This window comes from Schistocerca piceifrons, chromosome X (assembly GCF_021461385.2).
Source record: "Schistocerca piceifrons isolate TAMUIC-IGC-003096 chromosome X, iqSchPice1.1, whole genome shotgun sequence".
NCBI lineage: Eukaryota > Metazoa > Arthropoda > Insecta > Orthoptera > Acrididae > Schistocerca > Schistocerca piceifrons.
In genome coordinates this window covers 659,864,558-659,891,221 of record NC_060149.1, presented here as the reverse complement: position 1 = coordinate 659,891,221, position 26,664 = coordinate 659,864,558, and the positions used below count along the sequence as shown (strand labels likewise).

General features: G+C 39.0%; 1 protein-coding gene and 1 non-coding gene across 2 annotated transcripts; one reads left to right on the top strand and one right to left on the bottom strand.

The window, feature by feature from the left end:
- The first annotated feature begins 7,386 nt into the window (after positions 1-7,386).
- On the top strand, positions 7,387-7,461 carry Trnas-uga. The gene has a single exon. It is a non-coding gene; the product is annotated as a tRNA-Ser (tRNA).
- Positions 7,462-23,872: 16,411 nt separating this feature from the next.
- On the bottom strand, positions 23,873-24,426 carry LOC124722580. Its single transcript, XM_047247718.1, has 2 exons — positions 24,058-24,426; positions 23,873-23,962 (listed from the first exon to the last, which is right to left on the bottom strand). The coding sequence occupies exons 1-2, from the start codon at positions 24,424-24,426 to the stop codon at positions 23,873-23,875; spliced, it is 459 nt and encodes a 152-aa protein (XP_047103674.1).
- Between the last annotated feature and the right edge of the window lie 2,238 nt (positions 24,427-26,664).

Genomic DNA, 26,664 nt, shown 5'->3' with positions numbered 1-26,664 from the left:
TGAACACACTAGTTAGCTTCCTTTAATAATCCAGGGCCTCAGTTATGTGTGTTGTGGAATCTGCCACCAGTCTTAGTGAATCTCTCCTTTCTACTAAACTCATTTTGCATTTCATTTAAGATGCTTTGCTTTTCTATGAAATTTATCATACTGTCTTTAATCACTGCTTCTACTGCTTTAGACTGAACAGCTGTGGTTGTTATAGGTCTATAGTTGCCTGGATCCCGTTTATATCCTCCTTTTGATACTGACACCGCCTTCTTCTTTCTTTTAAAATTTTGGAAATACACCTTCCTTCACTACTAAATTTATCAGGAGAGTCAGAGGCTTGTATTTTTGTTTTTTTAGTACTCTAGTTTTTCCCAAAACTTCCATTTCACTGTAGGCCACCCATCTGGGGCTTTCCATTCTCATTGTTACTGTTATGTTATGTATGAGAAGTTTATTGATTGCAGCTATCTAGTGCTGTTTGAAAATGTTTTATACTTGTTGTTGATAAGTCACATCTTTCCCTTCCCTTGTCAATAATATATTTGTATCTTTTAAGGTTGGGACTCTTTTTTGTTCTTATTTATACAATTATAGACTATTTTGAGATGCTAGAAGATGTTTATGTTTCTAATTTTTTGTGCCTAGAATTTCTAATTTCCTTCTGTTATCATGCTTGTGTATGTTTTCTTCTTGCATCTGTACACCTCATGATGGTCCTGTCCACCTTTCTGGTAATTTTCATCTCTTCCTTTGTTAATTTATATGGTGTCCCAGTTTTCATTTGGTTTACCCCTAATAGTTCTGCATATTTTAGGACAAGGTATGCCTATGTGGTGTCATAATACATCACAGAAATATTCTCAGCTCTTTTCTACACTGGCCTCTATGTATACATTATCCCACTTTTCTGTTTTTAACAAAATTTGTAGCCTACTCAAATTTCCAAATTTAGTTTGTCTAAAACCAGCCACTATGTTGTCCTTATTTCTCTGTTAACTCACAGTTCAATTGTTTGTCCAAAATGGTCTGCAGTAACAGTATTCACAACGTAAACTTTTTGTCTGTCTGTAAGTATATTTGACAGAATATGGTCTACTAATGTGCTTCATGTTTCTGTATGTTGTATTTTTCACATGAAACTGAAGATTGTATGTCTTCAAAATGCTATGCAAACTTATTGCCAACCACTGCCTTTCAGCATGTCTGTGTTTAAGTCACCTGCTGTTACTGCAAAAATATATTTCTTCACAATTTTATGCAGAAGCACATCAACTCAGAATAAAAAGCTTTCAGTGCTTGACCTAGATTATTGATATATTCTGACTGAAATGCATTTTCCCCACATGAACTTTATTTCAATTGCTGCTGCTTCAAATCAAAAGTCTGTGAAATTGGAGATCTTATGTGGAGAGCATTAGCCTACTTTGCTCTCAACATATACAGCTATACCCCAACTTTTATGTAAATAATATCCTATATTTTTGTATTCCATTCAATGGAAAATCTTTCATTTACTTTCCTTTCAACCATACCACTATTACTATTCCATTCAAACAGGCCGCGGGAGGCCCAGTGTTACTGACTGACCACAGTATCATCCTAAGCCTACATGCATCACTGGATGCAGATTTAGAGGGGCATGGTGTCAGCAGACTACTCTCCTGTCCGTTGTCAGTTTACGAGACCAGAACCGCTACTTCTCAATCAAGTAGCTCCTCAATTTGCCTCACAAGGGCTGAGTGCACCCCACTTGCCAGTGGTGCTCAGTAGACCGGATGGTCACCCGCCCAAGTGTCAGCCAAGCTCGACAATGCTTAACTTCAGTGATCTGACGGGAACTGATGTTACCACTGAGGCAAGGCGTTGGCCTCCATTCAAGCGTTTTCTGTCACTATGAAAATGTTGGCTACAGCAGCAGCTAATAACACTTCTAATTCTTCTCATTTGTTACTGGCCATTTTGATGCATTATTTTTCAGTTGATTTTTTAAAAATCTGTTGTATTTGTTTTGTTGCTTTCTTCCTTGGGTGCTACAAATTTTGGTCATTTTGTGTGGGCTTGCTGTTCCTGGCACTTCTTCAGATGGGTACAAGTGCTGCCCCAGCGGCTTTGTTATTGAGAATTCTTTTTAAGTCATCATTTTCTGCTATAATTTTTTTTGTCATATAAAAGTTTATTGCCTTCAAAATTTAGGTGCATCTCAGTTTTGGTGTTGAAGAATTTGTCCAATTTATCTATATCCACTATCTCATTTATTGAAATTTAAAACAGGCAGTTCTCACACTACCAAAAAAAATGTTATTTGTGTGTGACAACAAAAACTGTTATCTGGATGAAGATCTTCAGTGAATAAACAACAATAATTTTGTATTCGGAAAGTCAGTAGTAACTTCTATTTCTCTAGCTAGCTTTTATAGATAGTCCATAGCGAAACATTTATATATTATGGAACAGTCAATCATTTTCTTACTTACAGAACTGAGTTATGGGCAGTAAAACAACATACACAGAACACCTCTGCTGCAGAATAGGCCAATAAGACTTACACAAGGAGTTAACCATAGAGAAGTGTGCCATGGAATGATGGTGTTGGAAAACTTCTTGACAAAGTACCGTATATACTTGAATAATCCGTCCCCACAAATAATCCGCACACAGCCCGGACTCTACGCGCACCTACAATAGCAAAAAAAGAAATGTGAATTATCTTGTTTAAGAATTTGTTAATACGGTATGTGCAATAAAATATTTTAGTCAATACTGGTATGTTTCCTCTCTTACCACTCTATTCATCACTTTCATCATCATCACTAGTGGGAGAATCACTGTCGTCTTCACCTTCATCCCATAGAGCGTTGTCATCTGTACCATGCAGTGAATTTGTGATTCCCAATTTTTTGAAGGATTTTTCCACCAGTGGTTGTGGAATGGAGTCCCATGCACTTTTCACCCATTCACAAATCTGGGACAAATCCAGCTGTTTGATTTTTCCACTAGGTGCGAACTTATGATTTTCATCAGCCATCCATTGCGTATATCGCTGTTTAAGAGCAGCTTTGAATGGCCAGTTTATACACACATCTAGTGGTTGTAGGACGGATGTTAGGCCTCCAGGGATAATGACCAAGTCAGTTTTCCATTTTTGTAATTTGTCTCACACTTCCTTAGTTGTATGTTCACGGAAGCTTTCCAGGACCAACATGTTGTGTAAATTCAGTAACACACCAGGACGACGTTGCCTAACATGTGTCACCCAGTCAATTATAAGTTTGTTGTCCATCCACCCTTTTGGATTTGCTCTCACTAATACCGTTATGACTTTTACTGATATTTTTGGAATAGATTTCCTTTTAAATATCACGTAAGGTGGTAGCTTTCGTCCATCGCCAGTTACACACAACATCACTGTGCATCTTTGTTTCTACACTTCCACCAGTTCGTATCATGATGCTGGATTCTCTTTTCCTGTTCACTGTGTTGTCAAGCGGCATCTCAAAATAGACTGGTGTTTGATCCACATTACCAATTTGCGATAATATATAGGACTGTTTACAGCACAGATTTATCACATAATGATAAAAATTCACTCTTTTTTCCTCATATTCGCCTGGAGGCCACTGAGCGATAGTAGTTCTCCTCTAGAATCCTAAACCATTTCGGCTGAAAAATCTTGATAACCAGCCCCGGCTAGCTTTGAAGCTGGTAATGCCTAGTTCTTTGGCTAAAGACAATGCCTTAAGTTGGCACATTTCACTCATCACTGCACATCTGTATTGTTGCTTCTCAGTCTTTTCTCGAGGTCCGGATGCTTCGCTTTTTGGCCGCAAAATGCCCAGTGATTACTATTAATTCCTTGAAGCTGCATTTTATTTTTTCGCCAAACCCGAATACGACTCTCGCTCACATTGTACTTTCTTCCTGCTGCACGGTTTCCAATATTCTCAGCTTCTTCAATAATTTTCACTTTTTCTTTAGCAGTGTACGAGCGATAACGAGAACTTGTAGCCATAATTAACAAGCTTGCTGACGTTAATACTTCACTCCTAACATGCTACTGATGCATCACAGACTGAGGCCGCAACAATGCAATAGTATAATGGGATGTATTGTTGGAGGTGGAGCAGTACCAACAATGTTTCAAATAATCCGTGCACCCCAGTTTTTCGTTCTAACATTCAGGAAAAAACATGTGCGGATTATTCAAGTATATACGGTAATATTTACACTCTTCTAAATTATATATTTTGTGACATAATAAAATGAAGTAACTAAGTCTAATGATGTACATGATAATAACATGAGGATAAAATATATCTATCTTCAACAAACGATAAAATGAGAAAAATAAGTTGAATAATTTCAATACAAAGTTAAAATATTTACTGACACAAGAACTTTTATATGGCTTTGAAGAATTTTAAGTGGGATTTCTGATGTATTATATGATATTGCTTGACTTACAAATCAGTCTGAGGTAGTAGCATATGATCTATATTAAAATATATAAAGTATGTGTAATAGGCATGAATTGTGTCACATAACCCCATTATTCATGTTCCATAGATCCCATCAGAAAGGAAAACCTCCAGGGATGTTGAAGGAGTCAAATCACACATTAAATAAAGAAAAGGATATTGTGAAAACTTAATCTGTATGCTCTGTTAACAATAAACTATCACTATACAGCTTAATACAATTCACATTTATGCCAATTAAATAAAGTCATGTAAATTAGACATAAAGTTACTATTTTAAAACAAAACTGCAGCCTCCTCAGTTGCACTAAGTAGCTGCTGTTTGTAGCTTAATATTGATTTTATTACACTGACGTATCTCAAAGAAAATAGCTGTGTACATCTGTATTTGCTGAGTCCTGATTAAAGAACATTACCTTTTTGTCTTACTGGTTTACAACAAACACTGCTAGTTTCCAGGTAGCTATCAGAACCTTTCACTTCTCAAATATAAATATTCAAATAATCTGTAGAAGGTGGCACTGAAGCATGTTCCTAATATTTGAAATTTATCTCAGGTTTCCAATATATTGCTTTATGTTTGGCAGTTTGTTGAATACCTTCAGACCAGGTACATAACTCCAGTCTGAATGTTAAGTTGGGAGCCAAAGTCGACATGAAAATTATTTTTATTTCTTGTATTGTTATTCCATACATCATAGTTCAGCAGAAAATGATTTTTATTGTTATCAACAAAAAAATTAATTTACTTATTAATTGGAAAATGAGAATAAAAAATCCATAATCCTTGTTAAGTCTTGCAGAGTGCTACATTTGGTTATCACATCAATTTTTTGCTTGCTGTGAATTCAGCCATGATGAAAATAAGCTAACAGCCTTCATATTGAGATCCATCAATAAGAATTCATTGATAATTTGTGCATTTGTGTATGGAGTAAATAAGCGAAAGCCATTGCCTGAATTCCTGAAGTTAGAGTCAGCTGGAACTATGCGAAATGAACACATATTCAGAATTAGAGAACTTTTTATCATAAACTGTCATAATTCTTGCCTCAAGTGTTGCAGCCACAAGTTAGTTTGTAATATGAAATGGAATGTCTTGTTCTCAGACATACCAGATATCATTTCTCAAGAACACTGAGATGACATTTGAGTCAAAACTTTCCACTTCTTTGAGTGCACAACAACAGCATCATCTAAAGGGCAAATTTTTGTAGTTGACCCAAGACTTTCTAGTATGATATTAAGTGAGCCTAAGCAATTCCTGCCATTTATTAAAATGAGTTTTTCAGAAGAAAAGTGTCCAACTTATAACAACAGGACTTAATAATCTGAGTAATATTATTGTCAACTGTGATATACTCTGCCTAATTAAAAAAAAGAACATCCTGAAGGAAAGGAGAGAATGAAATAAAACTTCATGGGCTGAGAGGATATGTGACATTATTTCATAGATTACAAATCTGAGTCAAGTCGACAGAGGACTAGAGGCAGTATCAGCCCAGTTATCTGTTTAGACATTGTACAATCTCTGGCCTAGATGCATACACACTGATTAAGGGGGGGGGGGGGAGGGGGGAGGGGGGGAGGTTTTCATAAAGCCATTGTATTCACTCTCCTAAGGCAAGCTGGCTCACAACTCTTGTAACTGATCCTCAGTATCCTGGATACAGGCACTGGGACAAAGTTGACATCTGATCTGGTCCCACACATGTTGTAATGGAAACAGATATGCAGCTATTAACAGGCACAGGAATAGCCCATCAGAACACAGACAGTCATAAGAGACATGTACCATGTGTGGATGAGCAGTGACCTGTTGAATAATGGCAACAACTGCCACACGAGAGGCAACACAAGATGACTAACAGCTGTGAGGTAAAGCTATACCAGCATTAACAAGAGCATACACATGGGTCAATAATTTCCTACTCCAGTTGCTGCTAGTCTCTGACAAGTAATGTGGGATGGCACAAAACTGTAAGGGATAAAACTGTAGGAGAACTTGGAGCAGACATTGGAGCCCAGAACTGCAACAAGACCACAGTGAAGCAGCAGGTGCTGGTGACTGAAATGCATGATAAGCTCCTGTGCCGTCAGACCATGAAAACATAAATCAGGCCACAAATCATGGACATCAGCCACAGCTGGCTGCTGTCCATGCATGATAAACAACTGTTAGGAGCAGGAAGATTTCCATGACACCGTTCTGGGTGTCAGTACCCTGTGACCAGCCTTCATGAAGCCATTCTGTCATCAACATGTTCTGCCAATTATGCCAGAGCCCAGCCATTGGCCTATTTCAGATGGTTTCGAATAACATTAAGATGTCACACCCGCAAAAACTGCAGCTCATGGAAGCAGTAGTTAACCATTATGAGATTTTCACTCTGCAGCAGAGTGTGCGCTGATATGAAACTTCCTGGCAGATTAAAACCGTGTGCCGGACCAAGACTCGAACTCAGGACCTTTGCCTTTTGCAGGTAATTGCTCTACCAACTGAGCTACGGAAGCACGACTAATGCCCCATCCTCACAGCTTTACTTCTGCCAGTACCTCATCTCCTACCTTCCAAACTTTACAGAAGCTCTCCTGCGAACCTTGCAGAACTTGCTACCTTATTTGGGTAGCTCTGTTGGTAGAGCAATTGCCTGCGAAAGGCAAAGGTCCCGAGTTCGAGTCTCAGTCTGGTACACAGTTTTAATCTGCCAGGAAGTTTCATATCAGTGCACACTCCGCTGCAGAGTGAAAATCTCATTCTGGAAACATACCCCAGGCTGTGGCTAAGCCATGTCTCCACAATATCCTTTCTTTCAGGAGTGCTAGTTCTGCAACGTTCGCAGGAGAGCTTCTGTAAAGTTTGGAAGGTAGGAGACGAGGTACTGGCAGAAGTAAAGCTGTGAGGACGGGACGTGAGTCGTGCTTGGGTAGCTTAGTTGGTAGAGCAATTGCCCGTGAAAGGCAAAGGTCCCGAGTTCGAGTCTCGGTCCGGCATACATTTTTAATCTGCCAGGAAGTTTCAGTAGTTAACCATGCTTGTACCAGCCCATCAGTGTGTTTGGCCAGCTGGCCAGTAATTGACACTCACCAGACTGTGAAGGAGGTACTCTGCCTGCCTGCCCAGCCCAGGCAGCAAACTCTGTTCCAGCCACCACCACCTTGGGGTTGCTTGCTATCACCAGAGTCCAACCAGGAGTTGGGAGTCAGATTCTGGGCAGCACCATGAACTTCCATCACACCAGCTAATGTTACCCACTGCCTGCTTCAGTGCGCAGCCAAGCCATGAGCGTTCTCCATACCATCACCATGTTAGCATAAGCATACCATGTCAACACTCCACTGTGCAAGCAGCTTACCTGTCTGTGTCTCTGGCCATCACCTCACTGGCTGCTACAGCACCGAATACTTAATGAGGAAGAAAATGCACTTGACCAACTGCACTAGCAAGGTGGACTCATTGAAGAGTTGTGTTCTCTCTCATGCTTGACCACAGCCAGTTCTGATCAGTTTCATGATGGAATCCAAGATTTATAAATTAGTAAAGAAGCAATAAAGAAGTATTCTACCCTCATAGGGACCCACCTCTGCCACTATCCACATTGCCAATTTTCACCAGAGAATCCAGCCCATGATCAACCACGCGTCTTTCATATTACAACTGATTTCAAGTATACTGCTGAAGATAAAGATCATGGAACCCAGAAGACTGTAGCCAGAGCCATAATTCTGTAGCAGCACCTTTATGAAGAGGGAAGGGATGTAAGAGGATGGATGATAAGAGTGCTGAAGATTCAACAGGAATAATAACAGATATGGGTAGCTGCACAGAGTTTTTTCACTCATGGAAATCATACATGCTTTATAGCTTTGTATCCTTGGTGTTCAATATGTCAGGTGAGGATTCAGATGTACTATTTGGCAAAGGTCTGAGTGCCAAACCCCTAATGCCAGTAACTTGTGCATAATGTAACTTGCAGGGGCCTTCAACCCTGTATTCATGTAATTTGTCAGAATTGCCATCAAAAGGTCGTTACACAAGCCAGTGCCAGGAGGGTGCCTGGATTAGATGTAGAAAACAGTGGGTGCTGGGAGGACTTAAGAACAGGTTGAATTAATTGTAAGTTTTGCTTTTGTAAAATTGAATGGGAGCTGTAAATAGTTAAAGTTTAAGTGAGAGGTTAGAGTAGCTTCTAGATCACACTCAGATTACATGGATTATCTGTATATTTGGAACCTAGAATGTTTAGTAATATGGTAGATGTAACCAGTGACAGCTCAGTACTGACTAAGTACAGAATAGTTTAAGCATCTGAATGGAATCGAATGGTTAAGATCTTCCATCTTTACATTATGGGTGACTGACCCATAGTAGCACTATACTCAGATACCACATGGATGCAAGATGTTTGTCAGACATGATGACACCAATTGAACCACTCCAGGTTTGTCAGAATACAGTGAACAGTAACTCCACCACCAATGTCTTTAGAAATTTGTTATTAGAGGAGAACATGGTGCAAAAGTTTTATGAAGCTTCTCAGAGGTGAAAGATGGGCACAGGGGAGTATCTAAAAAGTGACCATGGTCTAAGAAGCAAGTCTGTTGTAATGGGGAGCTCACTAGGAATCCCTAGCATTTGAAACCTCGCATTGTCACCACGCAACCACAATACTGGCTGCTAACTGCAAGAGGGGACAGGACTGGAGGTATCCAGTTGAGAACACAGCATGAGACTATGGAGTGTAGTTGAACTGCTTAGTCAGTGAGTAACTCACAACAGTGCTAGAGGGCTAGTGGTTTTAATGCAAAGCAGAGCAATGGCAATGATAAACAAAGCAAACATTGCATTATAACTAAAACAACAGTTGCTGACATGGACACTTTGTCAAAGAGGAACCCAAGGAATTTCACAGAGTGACAAAGAAGTAGCAGATGAAATATTACTGTAAGACAGGTCAGTGGACTGTGTAGTCCCATATACACTCAACTGTGTGGACAATGTACATCAGGAGTGCAATGATGATGACACATGCTTCACAAGTGAAGTGATATTGAAACAGGTGTTGCGCCATGTAGTTCATGGACAGGAAGCCATAAATCCAGTCCCCAGTCAAATATAGTGAAGGGCAATTGTCCAAGGAGCAGGTACCAAATATAACTATGTACATGGAAGATCATCCACAGCTTAGTAAAAAACCAGTTAGGAACAGATTTCAAATAAGTCTGCAGCAATATGACTGTGTAGTGCATAAGAGAAACTACACATATTCTAGGGAGGACAAGGCACAATCGTTACAGAAACTGGTGTTTCTGCTTTTTCAAGATGCTTGATATAATATACAGGATGTGCATGATATTGACCTACTCCATTATGCACATAAAATTGCACACAACATAGATTATGATGATTTCCAAGGAAGCAGTGGATGGTTGTGCAACTTCAAACAGTGCTACAGAATTGGACGATGAAAGATAATGAAATTTCAAACAAATCATCAACTTGACAATGCACAGCAGAATCAGCCCGAAAATTTTTTAAATGAGGTCAACAAACTTATCCTATCTTTCACCAAGGAATTTGTTTTCAACTCCAACTAATGAGGATTTGAGGAGGAAATGTGTAAAAAAAAAAAAGACCCTGAAAATAAGAGGTGCCAAGAGAGCTGTATCAAGATCATTAATCTGGATGGTAAATTGGCTGGAAAGTTATTTATTGTGCTGCAAGAAGTTAAAAGTGCTCTGCCCCCTGTGATTGTTTCTTGCGTGCATGATCTTGCAAAGTCAGCCGGGAATATGTAAAAAGCATTGCTTTTGGCCAATAGCTAATCAAAATAACTCACTTTTGCTTGATTCCTGGTTTGTGTATAAAAATCATACTTGTTTACAGAAGCTATCACTCCTGAAAAGTATGTGACCTTGAAATTCATACCACCTGGAACCACTGGACATATTCAATCTCTGCTTGTTTGTTTTTCCATATAGAACATATTATTGCCCTATTTGCAGTTGCACCTTAAAGGATAACCATTTTCATGACAGACTGTTTCACATTCAACCACATGCAATCACATTCCATCAGTTCTCATCACCCTATTACACCAATATGATTCTGCATGCAGTCTTTAAGAGTGGAACCTAGCTGAACATAATGCACATTTTGTAGCTCCCAAGGAGTTTGCGCTCTTCCTTGGTGGTTTGAACTTTTGTGATCACTGTAGTGAGCCATTTTAAACCTAGTATTCATGGTCCAAGTTTATGGTTTGTATTGAACATACCTTGAATGTCAACGATGTAAATTTTTTGAACTGTAATGTCACCCTGCTGATGCACATGGTGAGTCATTAACAGCTAATATTTTATCTGTTGTAGTTACGAGGGCCGTTCAGAAAGTAACCTCCGGTTGATTTAAAAAAATACACCAAGTTAAATAAAAATATTTTAATATATACATCTTACAACTACATCTTTGCACTATTTTTCTACATAGTCTCCATGGCGATTGAGGCACTTATCGTATCTCTTCACAAGCTTTGAAATTCCTTCTGCATAAAAATCACCCGCTTGTGCCTGGAGCCAGCCTGTGATCGCATCTTTGAGCTCTTCATCGTGATCAAACCGCTGTGACCCGAGCCATTTCTTCAAATGCATGAAGAAGTGATAATCACTTGGCGCCAGGTCTGGGCTGTAAGGTGGATGGTTGATAACGTCCCACTCGAAGGACTCAAGAAGGGCCGTTGTTCTGCGAGCAGAGTGAGGACAGGCGTTATCGTGCAAAAAAAACGATACCGGAAGTCAGCATACCACGGCGTTTGTTCTGTATAGCCCGTCGTAACTTTTTTATTGTTTCACAGTACACGTCTTGATTAATGGTCGTACCACGTTCAATGAATTCAACCAACAACACCCCTTTGGCATCCCAAAACACCGTTGCCATCAGTTTTCTGGCAGAAAAATCTTGCGAGGCTTTTCTTGGTTTGGTAGGCGAATTTGAATGTGCCCACATCTTTGATTGTTCTTTTGTCTCAGGGTTCACGTACTTAATCCAGGTTTCGTCACCGGTCACGATTCTGTTTAACAATGGTTCTCCTTCGTCCTCATAACGTGACAGAAAGTCTAATGCAGAGGCCATTCTTTGAGTTTTGTGGTGGTCGGTAACAATTTTGGGCACCCATCGTGCACAGAACTTACGGTAACCCAATCCTGCTGTCACTATCTCGTACAAGAGAGTCTTAGAAATCTGTGGAAAACCAGTAGACAACTCCGACATTGAGAAACGTCGATTTTCACGAACTTTTGCATCAACTGTCTGAACGAGTTCGTCAGTCACCAATGATGGTCTACCACTCCTCTCTTCATCATGAACGTTTTCTCGTCCACTTTTAAATAAACGTACCCATTCACGGACAACTCCTTCACTCTTAACTCTTGGTCCGTACACGGCACAAAGCTCACTATGAATAGCTGCTGCAGAATATCCTTTGGCTGTAAAAAACCTTATGACAGCACGCACTTCACATTTGGCGGGGTTTTCTATTGCAGCACACATTTCAAACTGCCACAAAAACTAAACTAGCGCAGGTACGACGTTCACTCGACCACGGCTTGATGCCGACTGACCTGTTGAGTGCGTGAACGCACAGATGGCGTCGCTACTCCCCCCACAACCCGCACTGTGACCAATCGGAGGTTACTTTCTGAACCACCCTTGTATTAACACAATGCCTTTAAATGAGCCTTTCTGAAGATTGAACTTGCAACTTCGCTCTCAAGGGGTTCCCTGGCAGTGAAGCAGGGCCACAGGGTTACTTGTTTTCTCTTGGAATGAGAGGTTTATCATGAAGTACTGGAGATTTATTGTGAAAATGAGAAATAAGAAGTATGAGTATGAAGAAGTATTATGCACATTTATTGATGTGTTATGAGGATGAATTTCGTAAATTGTGTTTTATAGCATTCTTGCTGCTCAATGCAATTAGTTGTAGTAATAGTACTAATAGCAGTGGTAGTAGTAGCTTTATTCGTCTGTAGATCTCTTTTTACAAGGATATAGGACATGTCAAAGTATTTAAAAGCTTAGACCAATTGAAGATATGCTAATTCATATACACATACATTTACAGACTTCTTGTTAGAGACAATCACTAGATTTACTCCTGGTATACAATACTTCTTTCACAAATAACTTATTATATAATGTAATGCCACACTGTTCACTCATATCTCACTATCAGACACTGCACACGCTATACACACATTGTTTCATAACACTTCACTCACTACACACACAAGCACGCGCGTGCACACACACACACACACACACACACACACACACACACACACACACACACACACTGGTGATCTCTGGGCAATTTTCTGTACTGCAACTTCCCATTTGCTATCCTGAAAAACTGAGTCAGCAGCCCTCTATAATGAGTGACACGTTGAGCTCAGAAAGAGGAAGAGGTCTTAGTCTTGTGCTATGCATAGCTTGGAATTAAGTTTTTCTCTAAAAGGAAAAAAAGAAAGAAAAAAACCTGTTTTATCTAAGTAATCCTTCAGTGTATGAAATGTATTGCATAACAGGCACCTTTTAGCTGCCTTTTCAAATAACGGTATTTTTGAAATTTCTTTAATCTCTTTTGGTAATTTATTGTACAGTTTTATTCCTTGGTAGAAAATGCTGTTTTGAGTTTTATGTTTATTTTTTCTTGGTAAATGTAAGTTGAGTCCAGCTCTTGTCCCATGGTCATCGACAAAGCTGTTTGTGCAGTAGTTACCAAAGTTATTTTTGATGTGTACTACTAACTTGTAAATGTACTCACACAGAGCAGTTAAGACCCACCATGTTAGGAACAGATCTTTAAAATGAGCTCAACTACTATTTCTGATTATTATTCTTATGGCTCTTTTCCAGAGTTTGAAAATTATGTTCATATTTTGTGCATTTGTTCCCCAAAAAAGAATGCCATAGCCAAGAATTGAGTGTACATATGAAAAGTATGTAACTAAAAGACACTGCATGTTACACACTGATGACAGGACTCTAAGGCCATAACATGCCGATGACATTCTGTTTGGAAGTACCTTTGTGTGTTCACACCACTTCAACTGAGAATCAATTTTCATTCCTAGAAATTTTGCATTTGTTACACAGCGTATACAGGTGCCATCTACATTTCAATTAACACTGCAATTTTCTCTCTTCAAACTGAAGAGAATCACTCAATAGAGGAAAGTCCACTGGACCTGACGGGATACCAATTCGATTCTACACAGAGTACGCGAAAGAACTTGCCCCCCTTCTAACAGCCGTGTACTGCAAGTCTCTAGAGGAACGGAGGGTTCCAAATGATTGGAAAAGAGCACAGATAGTCCCAGTCTTCAAGAAGGGTCGTCGAGCAGATGCGCAAAACTATAGACCTATATCTCTTACGTCGATCTCTTGTAGAATTTTAGAACATGTTTTTTGCTCGCGTATCATGTCATTTCTGGAAACCCAGAATCTACTATGTAGGAATCAACATGGATTCCGGAAACAGCGATCGTGTGAGACCCAACTCGCCTTATTTGTTCATGAGACCCAGAAAATATTAGATACAGGCTCCCAGGTAGATGCTATTTTTCTTGACTTCCGGAAGGCGTTCGATACAGTTCCGCACTGTCACCTGATAAACAAAGTAAGAGCCTACGGAATATCAGACCAGCTGTGTGGCTGGATTGAAGAGTTTTTAGCAAACAGAACACAGCATGTTGTTATCAATGGAGAGACATCTACAGACGTTAAAGTAACCTCTGGCGTGCCACAGGGGAGTGTTATGGGACCATTGCTTTTCACAATATATATAAATGACTTAGTAGATAGTGTCGGAAGTTCCATGCGGCTTTTTGCGGATGATGCTGTAGTATACAGAGAAGTTGCTGCATTAGAAAATTGTAGCGAAATACAGGAAGATCTGCAGCGGATAGGCACTTGGTGCAGGGAGTGGCAACTGACCCTTAACATAGACAAATGTAATGTATTGCGAATACATAGAAAGAAGGATCCTTTATTGTGTGATTATATGATAGCGGAACAAACACTGGTAGCAGTTACTTCTGTAAAATATCTGGGAGTATGCGTACGGAACGATTTGAAGTGGAATGATCATATAAAACTAATTGTTGGTAAGGCGGGTACCAGGTTGAGATTCATTGGGAGAGTGCTTAGAAAATGTAGTCCATCAACAAAGGAGGTGGCTTACAAAACACTCGTTCGACCTATACTTGAGTATTGCTCATCAGTGTGGGATCCGTACCAGGTCGGGTTGACGGAGGAGATAGAGAAGATCCAAAGAAGAGCGGCGCGTTTCGTCACTGGGTTATTTGGTAACCGTGATAGCGTTACGGAGATGTTTAATAAACTCAAGTGGCAGACTCTGCAAGAGAGGCGCTCTGCATCGCGGTGTAGCTTGCTCGCCAGGTTTCGAGAGGGTGCGTTTCTGGATGAGGTATCGAATATATTGCTTCCCCCTACTTATACTTCCCGAGGAGATCACGAATGTAAAATTAGAGAGATTAGAGCGCGCACGGAGGCTTTCAGACAGTCGTTCTTCCCGCGAGCCATACGCGACTGGAACAGGAAAGGGAGGTAATGACAGTGGCACGTAAAGTGCCCTCCGCCACACGCCGTTGGGTGGCTTGGGGAGTATCAATGTAGATGTAGATGTAGATGTAGATGTATTAGTTTTCTTTGTATTCAATGTCACTTTATTGCTTTTTGCCCAATCATACACTTCCTTGAGAGCTTCATTAGCTTTCTCTGCAAGAAGTTCTCTTGTTTTCTCAGTGACTATAATATTGATGTCATCAGGGAAGAGAATTTTTACACCATGAGTAACATAACTGGCAAAGTCATTGACAGATATCAGGAATAGTATTGGTCCTAATACGCTACATTGCATAACCCCTATATTAATGTATTTTGGTTCTGATAAGTGTTTTAGTAAATGTTTAGATCTATTTGAAGTATGTGTTATCTCTGCTCTTTGTACCCTGTCTGCTAGGTATGATTAAAACCAGTCATTAGCTACCCCTCTTATTCCCAATGCTTCTAATTTATTTAATAGAATCTTGTGGTCGACTGTATCAAAGGCCTTAGAAAGATCCAAAAATACACCTGTGACACACACATCTTTGCCAAAACCATCAAGTTCAGCTTTTGTGAATTCTACTATGGCTGACTCAAAATTTTTGCCACTTCGGAAACCAAACTGTGATTCACTTAAAAGATTGTATTTCTTCAGTTAATTCATTAATATGTACTTCATAATTGCTTCTATTATTTTTGAGAATGGTGACAGTAGGGAAATGAGCTGGTAATTTTGTACATTTCCTGCATTACCTTTCTTAAGCAAAGGTACAACTCTTGCCTGTTTTAACTGCTCTGGAAATGTCCCTGATGTGAAGGACTCATTTATTATATTTGTTAAGAGGCCTGTATAATCTATATGCTTTGTTTCAGTACACACATTGGTACTTGGTCCAAGCCAACTAGCTTTTTACTTATAGTCCTTGAAAAGTTTAAATGACTTCATTCTCTGTGGCATCATTGTATTTAGTGCAACATTATTTACGGGGGTTATATTTGTTTTGGGGAACTTTCGCTGTAACTTCTCTGCTATACCTGAAAAATGCTCATTTACATGGTTTGCTAAGGGTTCTGGATGATTTATTACCTTAATTAAAATTATATATTAATACCTTCAGCTGCTGACCGGCATTGATATATATCAACGGGGACAGATGAAAATGTGTGGTGGGTCGCATCATCCGTAAACATCCCTTTTCAATCTATACCAGGTACGTTTGATAGGGTTCATGTCTGGAGAACATCCCACTCTAGTTGAACAATGTCATTAGCCTGAAGGAAGTCATTCACAAGATGTGCATGATGAGGGCGTGAAATGTCGTACATGAAGATAAATGCCTCGCCAATATGCTGCTGATATGGTTGCACTATTGGTCAGAGGTTGGCATTCACATATCGTACAGCCATTATGGCACCTTCCATGACCACATAATGCCACCCCGAAACAGTAGGGAACCACCACCTTGTTGCACTCACTGGACAGTGTGTCTAAGGCGTTCAGCCTGACCAGGTTGCCTACAAACATGTCTCCGACGATTTTCTGGTTGAAGGCATGTGTGACACTCGTCAGTGAAGAGAACGAGATGCCAAACTTTAGTGGTCCATTCAGCATGTTGTTGAGCCAATCAGTACCACACTACACGGTGTTGTGGTTGCAAAGATGGACCTCACCATGGACGTTGGGAGTGACATTGCACATCATATAGCCTATTGCGCACAGTTTGAGTCGTAACACGATGTCCTGTGGCTGCACGAAAAGCATTATTCAACATGGTGGCATTGCTGTCTGGGTTGCTGTGAGCCATAATCTGTAGGTAGCGGTCATCCACTGCAGTAGTAGCCATTTGGCAGCTTGAGTGAGGCATGCCATCGACAGTTCCTGTCTCTCTGTATATTCTCCATGTCCAAACAACATCGCTTTGGTTCACTCAGAGATACCTGGACACTTCGCTTGTTAAGAGCCCTTCCTGGCACAAAGTAACAATGCAGACATGATTGAATCATGGTACTGACAGTCTTGGCTTGGTTGAAGTACAGACTACAGGAGCCGTGTACCTCCTTCCTGGTGGAATGACTGGAACTGGTCAGCTGTTGGAACCCTCCATCTAACAGGCGCTGCTCATGATAAGTGCTTATGATAAGTGAAGTAATAATAGATGATCTCATAAAGGTGCTCAGACACATTTACTTTCATGAAATCCTCTTGCAAAATTTTCTCTGTCTGGTTGTCATAGCCTTATATGGGGCACATGCACTGAAGAGTTGTCATGAAGTAGACATTTTTTCGGAGTGATTCAACTTCTTTACAACCTGTCTGTAGCATTCCACCTGTTCTGAAACAGTATTGGAAATACTTTATGTGCCATATCTGATTCCCATTGGAAAGCTTGGGTTGATTCTGCAATACGAATTGCAGCTCATTTGTGTAAGATTGCCGTCTCTGTTGAACTCTCAATAAGTTAAATTTGTCAGCTGAAACACATTGTGTGGTACGGGGTGTTTTATATTATGTGATATCATTCAAGTGTTTAATCATGGCATAATTTAGGTAAAGTTGTTAGTGCCCATTGACTACAGGAGCATATTACTATAAGCTCAAAATACTACCATTAATGTTGAGGTAAGACACATTGAGAGATTATTAAATGATTTAAAATACCTTCTCAAAATTAGGACACCATTCTCCCTGATCCAAAGTTGGTGCAATTGCAATTAATGTCAGTCCCGAATTTCCAGAGGTGCCCACTAAGAAGAGGAAATCATTTCATACTGAAGCCAGAAATGAAGTGAAACACTGAAGATTTTAGATTGAACATTTGGGTTTTATGAAAATACTTGAAGATGACTGACAATCAGGTTGCTGAGGAATGCAAGTTATTTATCAATGAAGGCCATTATGATGTCACAAGAGATTTAGAAGAAGAAATTAAATATTTGAAAACAACTTTACTTACTTCAAACTTTGAATACATTACTTAGGAACCATTAGAACTCTTGAATAAGAGGCACAAACTTAAAATTTTAAGCTTGTTTCTGAATGTATGTATATGTAAGTCTATTTTTACACTTTTCTGGTGATGACTGTATGTGAAGCAGAAAAGTCTTTTGGTACTTTGACACATGTTAAAAGTGGTCTCAGATCAACTGTGCATCAACAACATCTCACAGATTTGGGAACCTTAAAAACTTGATGCTATGATTCAGACATTTCCTGAGAGAAAGGCTCACAAAGTGGCAGTGGTATAGGCAAGTAGGTTATAATATGCTCCCAGCTGCATGACCTGTGGTGGTTTATATGCAAGTGCACTCATGTCTATTTATTGAAATGTGTGGGCACACCTTGGAACGAGTGGGTATGGAACACTTTACATTGCAGCATTACTGGCAACAGGCATCTTGTCAATGTACAATTCAGTGTAATACTAAGCCTTTCATTTTAAAGTGAAGGGAAAGTAAATAAAACTGATTTAAAAATTAAAATTAAATGGATCATACGTACAGTTTACAATAGTTCATTACTGAGTATCACCTGAAGCCAAACTTGTAAGTTTGTAAGTAATATCAGTTTTCTGGCATGCTACTGCCACTGTCTCCACTCTTACTTAGGCTGTCTCTTTTTCTCTTTCTTTGACACTGCCACTGTTCCCAGCATACCTTGCCAGCACAAAAATTCAGAAGCAGCCCAGGGGGGGGGGGGGGGGGGGTTACTCCTATGCCCATGTGCTTAAAAAAATTTTGATCCAGAATACACCCTCTCCTATACCTACATGTTAAAATTCGTTGGTATTGGAGAGTCAAGGCCACCATCCCCACCCCTCCCAAGCCTATGTATGGTGTCCATTAATCACTATTTTTCATTTTCACTCTCTCCTGTCTCTTTTGCTCCCACTCTTATCTCAATGCATCTCTCTTTATCTTGTACTGCCTCTGTCTGTCACTGATCATCAATGTCATCTCTCTCTTTGGTTGCCACTACTACAGTCTTCATCCATCTCTCTTCCTCTTTTACTGACACTTTCACTCTGTACCACCATCACTGCCTCCTCTCTCTTTCTCTCCCACTGGCACCATCTTCTCTCTCTTCCATTGCCACTATCCCTCTCCTATTCTCTTTCAGCACAAAAAGCTCGAATAAGTTCGCATACCAAATTTTTGGTGAGGAAGGTGGAATGAGGACTGAGGCAGCTGGTTCCCCACTTATCTGTCAGATTCTTTTCAAGAGGAATATATTCAATGTTTTCTCCTCCAACAGGGGCATTTTTCCACTGCTTCCTCTCTTTTCCCTGCTATAACAGTATATGCAGTTTATATAAAACAAATTCTATAGGTCAGTTAAGATTTGACACTTTATTTATGTACATCAACATATTTATATATGTTGCTAGAATTGTTAGAAATTATAAACAACAAATAAATGTACATAATATAAAATGGATATAAAGCTGTTTGCTTTGCATTTTTTCAGTACTTTGCTCATCAATTGCCATTCACTGAAACTGTCCACTTTATTACTTGTACCATAAATGAGTGAAAAAGTTATTACAAATATTTTACTGAATTTTCAGTCTTTCCAGTTTTACATATTTTTTAAAGTCATTTTAAGTTCTTTTTAGGCTTGTTAGGATTATTTTTAGGCCATTTTTTTTTTTTGGTACTGCAGTACCACTTTGGGCATATTTGTATAGACGTGAAGTGCTCATTGCCAATGCGTCATAAAGTTTTATTGGTGAAAAGTACTGACAGAAAACATAGTTTGGTGACCTCAGAAACCTTTCGATGATCTTACAAAACTTGCCATGCAGCCACAACATCTGTTAAAACTACATCTACGTTTCATACCAGATATTACCAATAATGACATCAAAAAATGTTTCAAAGTTTCCCAGAATATCATCTTTAGAACATATGGCAAAATGTTTGATGATATGCCATGGACAGAAATTACAGAAGTGGCCATCTCTACAACTGCTACTTTTTGTATCAAAAAAATCATCGTTTTTTGTGGTTTTCTGAGGAATCACTCTTTAACAATTGGTGAGTTTATAGTTCTAGACCATGCCCAATGTAAAAGAGCCAAATGATTTGCTCAATTTTCCTGGGCTGGAGAAAGTGAGTTATGATTAAGTTTTTACCCTCTACTGTAGAACAGCTACAGTATGTTAATTCTTCTGATAGGTATACAAATGGTCACTAGGTCAAGGGCTATGCAAAGCAGTTGGCCCAGTATCTCCATGATCAATAAAATCTGAAATTTGACCACCTGTAAAATTGATTTTTGTTTACTTGTAGCTTTTTGGAAAGTATTGGTACTGTACACTGTCATGTGTGGACCGATTGCATTTGTGAAGATATGCTTAGTATTTAATAAGAAATGGTATTTATCCTATATTTCACCCAATGAGAATTTTTTGTGCACCTCCAATATTCCTCGAATTGCATTATGTTTAAAATCCTTTGTAAAATAACAATATAACTGGGTTGCTATTTTTGGAGATGAGTCCCAATCACACATTTCACCCAGGGACCAGTCCTGGCTGTCAGCGGCACTGCCCTTAATACCATATATATGCAGTGTGTTATATAAACTGCATAGTAGTACAGCATACACAGTCAAAGACTTTTGAGAGATCAGGAAGTAGGCTACAAACTTTCTTTTGTTCTTCAAAAGCTCTGATTGTATGTGTCATGAAACTTGCTATGCTTCTCTTTCCTAAATTGATGCTGTACTTCATTCAGGACAATTTTGTAAGAAATTTATACAGGGTTGCCACAAGTTTCCTCAAGCAAAATCCCCCGATATATCGCTGATTTCCAGACAAATTTTAGCATTGTTCCCTGACAAATTTGGAGAGCTCAAGGGTAAATAAAGACGTAACTTGAAAAAAAAAAAAAATTACTTCCACTCCCTATTGCTCCCCCATGTGAGAAAAAAATCTTAAGTACTAACATCAGTATCTTTTGTAATGAACTGGTTTTAGATGGAGAAAGCAAACCAAATATTATATGTGTTTCATTAAGACCACTATTCTTATTTCATTTCAATAAAGCAAAACACATTGGGTGACTAAAAATGCATTTCCTTGGAGTCGCAAGACAGATTTAAATACCTTTATTAATTTCTGAAGTAACCTCAGAAGAATAGTAGGCCTCTGGAAAGAAATGTATGAGGCAGGGAAGAGTTGTGTAACCCAACACTATAGATGACCACCAATGAAATGTTGGTTCTACTATGTTCATTATGTCTATTATTTTACAGGTATTGTGCGATTTTTCTTTCAAGAAATGTATGAGTACATATCATACACACCACCAACAACTGCCACAATTTTTTCTTCTTATTGTCCATACTTTCTAATATATAAATTATTTTTGAAGTACTAAAATGTACTAGAAGAAATAAAATGCCCATGTACTTGCGGTGAGATGGTCGCAGTTCCTGAAATCCATCATCCATGGCCTCTGACCTGCCGAGATGCACTGCAGTCCTGCCTTTAGGCAGACTGATGAGACTAGATCCGATGGGCATGGCTTGCACATTAGTGGGAAACAATGGGCTTCAGATTGGTAGAACCAATCCATTAGAGATACATGCAGAAATGGCCTGTGGTTTTGGCGTGTCGTGGATGTCCACTCACGTGGCCAGCTATTCACATGCCACACCACGGTGATGAAATGAAACCATGTTGATCAATCCGTGCAACAGATAACTTCTAACTTCTTCAAATTCTCTGAGAGGATAGGTAGCAACTCACTATTGCTCAGCTGCAGACAGATATATAAAAAAGATGATCACACTCTTACAACTAAATTTTCGGCCATAGCCTTTGTCAGAAAGTGAGAGGATACACACGTTCACACAGTCACAACTCATGTACACATGATTGACATCTCTGCCCACAGTGTCAACTATCTCTGAGAATTAGATCTAAACAAACCACTCCTCACGCATCCCTGTCTCTCATCGGCAGCTGCTAGGCTAGTGGCAAGAAGATATGGCAGCATTGACTGTAAGCTGAGGGGAATGATAGCAAGGGGAGAAGCACTAAAAATTAGGGAGAAGGGAAGCAGTGTCCATACTCAGCTGTTCCCAGCCAGCGACAATGCATGAAAACTTGGTAAACAAACCAATTCATCTACTGAAATGAAATCAAGATTTCTCCAGGTTTTTTTATTCAAAATTCCCGGATATACCTGATTTGTTTGAAATTCCCTGAGATTCCCTCATCTACAGAACATGTGGCAATCCTGTTATAACTCTGTTTTTAATAGCTATTTCTACAACTTTGGTAAGTTGGGTGTAATTCTTAGAGGTCTGTAATTTCCAGGATCCACCTTGTCACTGTTTTTGTAAAGTGGCACTACTTCACTCTTTTTCAGACATGTTGGGAACAGTGCCTTGTCCATCACCAAATTGAATATGAATGTCAGAGGCTTAACTAGATACTGTGAGCAGTGTTTGATTACTTTTGCAAATATTCCATCTGTACCCTGTGTGTCTTTGGTTTTCAGTGATCTAATTATATTTGTAACTTCTGTTTCGTGGGTTGGAAATAGGAATAGACCTTCTGTTTTTTTCTGGTGGAGCTATACTCTTTTTAGTCTGTGTATCATTTTGTTTCATTGGCTTCTGCCCTATATTTACATGACACTGATTTAAGGTGGAACACACTTCATGTAGATTAGCCAGTTCATTCCCTTGTGCTACAAGTACTATGGCACTTTCTGTGTTATTTGATTCTTTTCTGTTGGCATTTATGCGTGATCAGACTGTCTTAGTCCACCCCTGATAGCTGAGTGGTCAGCATGACAGAATGCCAATCCTAAGGACCCGGATTCAATTCCTGGCTGGGTTGGAGATTTTCTCCACTCAGGGACTGGGTGTTGTGTTGTTCTAATCATCATCATTTCATCCCCATTGGTGTGCAAGTCGATGAAGTGGCGTCAAATAGAAAGAATTCCACCCAGCGAACGGTCTACCCAACGAGAGGCCCTAGTCACATGACATTTATATTTAAGACTGTCTTAGAAATATTTGATGAAGTTCCTATTTGATGTTTATAACAGCTCAGTTTTCCTTGTATTACCATCTTGCTGTGATCTCTCTTCTTTTGTCTGTGCATTTCACAGTCTGCTTGACTATTACATTTCCTATATCTTTTATTGTAATACTTTAAACCTGCTCTAGCATTCTTGATATCTCTGGTGACCTATTTCTTCAGGTGTCTAACATTTATCATTCTATTGACCTTTGAACAAGCTATGTGTATGTGGTGACTTAAGATTGAAATGAAAGTTTTCCAGCTTTCTTCCGTATCACTGCTATACAGAGCCTTCCAGATCTGGCATTTGTCAGCCTACACTCTACAACTACATTTCCAGTTTCAGTTTTCTTATTCTGTAGCCCAATTAACTGACCTTGACAGTCTGAAATGACTGTATTAATTATGTAACCTTCCGGCAGGTGCGCCTGCTGTTGTCACACGAGCAGGCACACATTGTAAAATTTACAACATGGTCATTTGTCAGTAAAAACAAACTTGTCTTAAACAAACTATTATATTTATCAAAGAAAGCAGTTCATATGTACTATCTTCCACATTTATAACAAAAGCTTTTCCTCGTTTAGTTCCTTAAATAACAATTTCACCAGTCTTCCTGACATATGTTCACTTTCATAACACCTTACACAGACAATTTCTTTGTGAATTAATTGTGACAATGTCCACAAAAATGAAAAAGTAGCCAATTGCCATCTCCTTGTAATTCTTGAAATGGAGTATCAGGCACACACTTTAGCTACGATGTCAACTCCACCTTTTGTCATGTTGTACTCAATTACGATTTCAGATTTTGTGTGTTTCTTCTTCCACTGCCATCATGTCATGAACAGTAGGCAAAAGTATGCTAGCACAGTTTTTACAAGGAACATATGAAACTGAGATCTTTTCCTACTGAAATTCAAACATTGCACTTCCAATTTCTTCGTCTGTTCTTCATCATTGTACCAATGCAAATGATAGTCTTCTGCAGCAAATATTCAGAAAGGAGGCAGCTTGCGTAGCAACTGCCAGTTGTAAGGTTCCTCGTCCTCAGGAGCATTAGATACCCAATATTGTCTTTTGGTTGCATGCTGCAATAAACCTCCAGATTACTGCAATGAAATGTTTTTGCAGCACACAGAGCAAACATTTTTGCCTCATATTTAGCTTGTTTGCTGGCAATGTACTGAATCCATCTACAGCAGTCTCCGTAGGGGTGAAGCATTTCATCTTTCATGGTGAATTCTCTAGGCTGTGAGGACATTGACAGTTGCTGGCAACATACTGAATCCATCTACAGCAGTCTCCGTAGGGGTGAAGCATTTCATCTTTCATGGTGAATTCACCAGGCTGTAAGGACATTGACAGTTAGCAGCAAAAGGATCCAATACTTTACAAATTGCAACAAACTTATCAGTCTTTATCCTGTCATTCCTCATTTCCAAATCATCAAACCGCATACAGCTTAGAAAAAATAGAAACCTATCGTAAGTCATTGCAGTCCTAAGCAATAGCATTCCTGTTCTGTCAGTGGCACAGAGTTCCAGTACAATAGCAGTATGGCATTTTCTTATTTTTCTTCTTCTTCTTTAAAAAAAAAAAGAAAAAAAACGAACACAGCCATTATGTTGTCGCTTTATGACTTCTTTTGTGCAAGAATTGATGTGTATCTTGTTGTTTATTTATATAGGTATTTGTATAGTTTACGATTTCATCAATAAAGTCAAGGCCAGTTACTTTCAAAAAGCACTAACTTCATCAATTATACCCATCACCTTTGTCCTTGGATCTGGTGTAATTTGCACTATGTTTTTTCTGTTGGTTTTTGATGTTTTAGGAAACTTGCTTTTACACCAATGTGAAACTTTGTCTTGTCAGTAAAGAACCCTCATACATCTGTTGTCTCTTCAGGATCATCACCATCCCCATCTTCAAGTTCAGATTCACTGCCATGGTCCTATTCAGTGTTTTCATCACTAAAACCTACTTTACTTTCCTCCAAGTCTGAAAAGCCTGGATGGACTTTATCATCACCTTCTTCGAGCAGTTTGTGAAGTTCTTTGTCTGATACACTCTTTGAATTGGAACAAAGCATCAAAGAAATGAAATGAATAAATAAATTCAGATGTCTCCAAAACCAAAGTAAACATTTAATATGCATCTATAGAAACTAAAAATATAATGAGCAAGTATAGTTAACCTTTTAGTACACTTTCCTCTGGACACAGGCTGCTGGAACAAAGCTTGCAACTGTCACACCAATAGGTGTGCGTTGTACTTTTTACACTCATTGCTTACAATTCACAGAACAAACTGAGAAAGCTAACCAAATGAACTGAAGCCACTTTAACATTATCAAGGAAACATTAACAATGGAATATATGGCAGCAATGGCATAACAGCTCAAGGTTCAGGCATCGATTAGGCATAAAAACTTCTGCTGTTGTAGTTTTTACAACAGTGCGCCCGCTTGAGGGTTAATGGTAGATTTGTAAAAACATGATTTATTATTGTGTCTCATGATTCAGTGCTCCTTGTTGGTCTATTTGCATGCAGCTTAATATTATAAGTATTTACAACATCGTGAAAACATTTTGTACAGCTACTCCATTCCAGTGTATTTATATTTAGGTCACTAGCTACTATCATGTATGGGAATTCTCTAATAGCTTTGTCGAGTAGTTCTTCAAGTTATATTAAGAAATCATTTATCCTAGAGCCTGCAGATCAGTATGTATCTAACATTAGATTGGTTGATTGGTTTAAGAGAGGGTGGAAGGGGGGGGAGGGACCAAACTGCTAGGTCATTGGTCCTCTAACACTAGACATTTGTCCTTCTGAAAATTTGTTTGAATTGCTGTTGCTTCAAAACACATTTCTCAACAGTTTGTAACTGGCCATGGAACATACTGCTATCCACTTACAGTGCTATCCCACCACTTTCATGTTTCGTTCTTCAAAAATATGACAATCTACAATAATGCTGAAAATTGTACACTTTTATTTCATTTTCAGTCATTCCATGCTCAGTCATTATGAAGATATTTGGTACCTCTGCAGCAAGTAAAACTTTTATCTCCTCCACTTTTTTTTTAAACACACTGAACATTGTGATGAAATTTTTGGTACTCAATATTAGTTTCAGTTTCTTTTCTAGGTTCCATTTTGTTTCCTTTTTTGCCTGTGAATATTGGAATTCCTGGTCTTTCAGTTGCACAGCTTACTCCCTTTGAACTTAAATGCTTTGGTGCATTTGTCACACAAGAGTCTATTTCACAGGAATATTTGTCACTCTCCTGAGTAAAAAACACTTTATCACAGTATTTTTGGGCCATATAGTATTATCCATTACTTTATCTCTAAGCTCAAAGACAACACTAACTTTGAAACTGTTATTTAGCCCCTTTGTTTCAAGTTTTCAAATGTAAAGTTGTTATTCTTAGGAAAACTCTTTTGCAGGAAGCTAATGACATTTTTGGGAGTGTGCCACTTTTGAGTCTGCTAAGATGTAGCCATGCCCTGTTTTCACCAT

Coding starts and splice junctions, on each gene's coding strand:
- LOC124722580 (XM_047247718.1), bottom strand. CDS start 24,426: ATGGATTCAGTATGTTGCCAGCAACTGTCAATGTCCTCACAGCCTAGA. Junction 23,963..24,057: donor GAAGAAATTGGAAGTGCAAT/GTTTGAATTTCA, acceptor ACATGATGGCAG/TGGAAGAAGAAACACACAAA.